Source organism: Nicotiana tabacum, chromosome 6 (genome assembly GCF_000715075.1).
Source record: "Nicotiana tabacum cultivar K326 chromosome 6, ASM71507v2, whole genome shotgun sequence".
In the NCBI taxonomy this organism is placed as follows: Eukaryota; Viridiplantae; Streptophyta; class Magnoliopsida; order Solanales; family Solanaceae; genus Nicotiana; species Nicotiana tabacum.
Genome location: NC_134085.1, coordinates 98,617,431 through 98,620,211, shown reverse-complemented (window position 1 = coordinate 98,620,211; position 2,781 = coordinate 98,617,431). Strand labels below are relative to the sequence as shown.

The 2,781-nt window shown below is 36.0% G+C and overlaps 1 protein-coding gene across 1 annotated transcript; it reads right to left on the bottom strand.

The window, feature by feature from the left end:
- Positions 1-661: 661 nt before the first annotated feature.
- LOC142181950 (uncharacterized) lies at positions 662-2,167 on the bottom strand. Its single transcript, XM_075255663.1, has 4 exons — positions 1,597-2,167; positions 1,359-1,489; positions 1,066-1,247; positions 662-968 (listed from the first exon to the last, which is right to left on the bottom strand). Exons 1-4 carry the CDS (start codon positions 2,165-2,167, stop codon positions 662-664), a joined length of 1,191 nt encoding a protein of 396 aa, XP_075111764.1.
- Between the last annotated feature and the right edge of the window lie 614 nt (positions 2,168-2,781).

The window sequence follows — 2,781 nt, the reverse complement described above, 5'->3', positions numbered from 1 at the left end:
TAGTTGCAAAACACAGGCACCCTATGATCCTCATATGTAACAAAGAAGGGTGTTTCCCATATAGGACTTCAAAAGGTGATTTGTTTCCTAGAATGGTAGAAGGAACCCTATTTATTACGTACACAGCTTCATCCACACAGTTACCCTAGAACCTCACTGGCAAGTGCCCCTGAAATCTGATAGCCCTTGCAGTTTCCAAAATGTGCTTGTGCCTCCTCTCCAGTACTCCATTTTGTTGAGGAGTGTGTGGACATGAGCTTTGATGTATAATCCCATGCATTTGAAACAAATTAGCACAATTATGATTGAAGAACTCAGAACCATTATCTGACCTAAAACACTTGATCATTCGACGAAATTGAGTTTTCACCAAAATAATAAAATTTTTGAGGACTGTAATGACATCAAACTTAAGATGTAACAGGAAAATCCAAATCCACCTAGAATGATCATCAACCATTGTGAGAAAATATCTCTTTCCATTATATGTAGGAACTTTATAGGGTCCCCAAACATCTATATGTATCAAATCAAAAACATGATCTGCTTTGCTACTACTAATTAGAAAAGGTATCCTAGCTTGCCTTGCTAATGGAAATTTGCCACATGGGCTTATTTCTGCTCCACTATTGCTATTAAGACTAGAAATCTTCTTGAGAACTTAAACAGGAACATGTCCCATCCTCTTATGCCATAGCTCAGCTTTATTCATGTGTGCAGCCATTACTAAGGATCTAATTGTATTCTTGTTTCTTCTTTGAGAATGCAGCATATATAAGCCTTCTTCCTCTTTACCAATCTCCTTCACCCTCCCAGTGAAGAGATCCTGAAAGATGCAAAAATTTGGAAAGAATGCAGCACAATAGTTTACAGCTTTTGTCAATTGAGAAACAGACGAAAAGTTAAACTTGAAAACTGGTACACATAAGACATTGTTAATGGTATTACCTCCATCTAATTGACAAATACTAACATGTGACACTTAGTAGATTCTCCAATAAGCAGCTGCATATTTCCTGCATTACCTACTAACAAATTTTCATGTAAAATTTTTTCATTACTAACCATATGTTTTGTGCTCCGATATCTACTATCCACTTCTCATCAGCCTTTTGTTCATAAGTGATATTACTTGCCATGTGCGTATTGGCAAAAGAATCAGAGACGGATGCCTTATTCAATAGGTTTAGGATCTGACTGTACTGTCTAGGAGTGAACATCTGCATAGGTCCTAAGTTTTGTTGTTCCTAATGAGTATGATGCTTAGAGGTAAATCCTTGCATAGGTCCTAAATTGTGCTGCTCCTGAGTCATCATGATTGAAGAAGGTCAGATCTATTGGTTCTTTGAACTTTCAACCATATTAGCTCTTTTCAGAGGCTTAAAATCTGCTGGATAGACTATCAGTTTGTAGCAATTGGCCTTCAAGTGTCCCTTCTTATTGCAGTAATCACATTTCATCAACTTATAACATTCTTCCTTCGTGTGGCCTTTCAAGTGAAAGAAATTACATTCAATGTTAAAGTTTCTCCTTTGCTTTTGACCAAGTTAGAACTAAATAATGTTGTAGGATCTATAGACTCAACAGAGTAACTACCTCCTGCTACCAACTTTTGACTTTCATCCTGAAGGATCATAGCATAAGCTTGATTGACTGTAGGAATTTTAGATGTCATTAAGATTTGGCTACGTGCTTGGCTATAGCCATCATTTAATCCCATTAGGAATTGCCATAAATGTTGATATTCCTGATGTTCAGTGAATTTCTTCAATTTATCATAGCAAATAGGAGGAGGCATAATCGAGTCATATTCATCCCACAAGTCTTTTAATTTCGTGTAATAAACTGAAACAGAGTATGTACCTTGTGTCAATGTAAAAATCTCCCTGTGTAGGTAGTATATTCGTGATGCATTCACTTTATCGAAACGTTCCCAAAGATCCAACCAAATTGCATATGCACTTGACCGGAATAATACTCCACTCAACAAATCGCGACTCACATTATGCTTAATCCGCGATTTCACAATAGCATTGCAGCAATTCCATATATTTGCATATTTATCTCCATAAGTATAACGAGTTATTGACCCGTTTATAAACCCTAATTTGTTCCACGTAAGCAACGAAACTTCCATTGCTTGGCTCCAGATCGTATAGTTTTCCATTCCTAGCAGATGAAAGCCAAGAGATAATGCTCATGGTGTGTCAGAAGGATGCAAATACAACAGATGATTGTGATTTATCACAATCTTAGATTGATATGTGACTTTGTCTTCGTCCATGAGTATTTAGGGTTCCAGCGAGTAATTGATGATTTCGACTGAAAATTTTGAGAAATGAAAGACGAACCTCTCGTTTTCAACATTTTTTAGTGAAAATCTCTAGATTCAATCGTCTAAATGCTCTAAGATACCATGTCAATTTTATGAATTTGCACGAGCAGAAATAAACTGAAGAACTCAGTTCTCGCGTGAGAGGAAGAACAGAGCAGAGAGAGATAAGAGAAAAAATCTCAATTTTCTGTTATGTCCAAACATTGTACACTCTTACAGTTAAAACCACCAATCACCGACTAAGTACCATATTAACCACATTAACATTTAACTATAGTTACTACTAATCTAACCATGGTTAAGTTAACTAAGCATATACAGTTAACCTGGATCAGACAAGTATTGCATATCTCATTATCCCCAATGAATTAAAGTATAAAAACTACAAGACATTATTTTTTTTAAGATTAAGACGTCTGAATCTAAATACACATCTGAATATCAAG

Bases quoted from the DNA above. Each gene is read 5' to 3' on its own strand.
- LOC142181950 (XM_075255663.1), bottom strand. From the start codon at position 2,167: ATGGAAAACTATACGATCTGGAGCCAAGCAATGGAAGTTTCGTTGCTT. The intron at 1,490-1,596 runs GTAGTTACTCTG...TTCACTTGAAAG, and splicing joins TCAAAAGTTGGTAGCAGGAG to GCCACACGAAGGAAGAATGT. The intron at 969-1,065 runs GTTAGTAATGAA...GTCACATGTTAG, and splicing joins ATCGGAGCACAAAACATATG to TATTTGTCAATTAGATGGAG.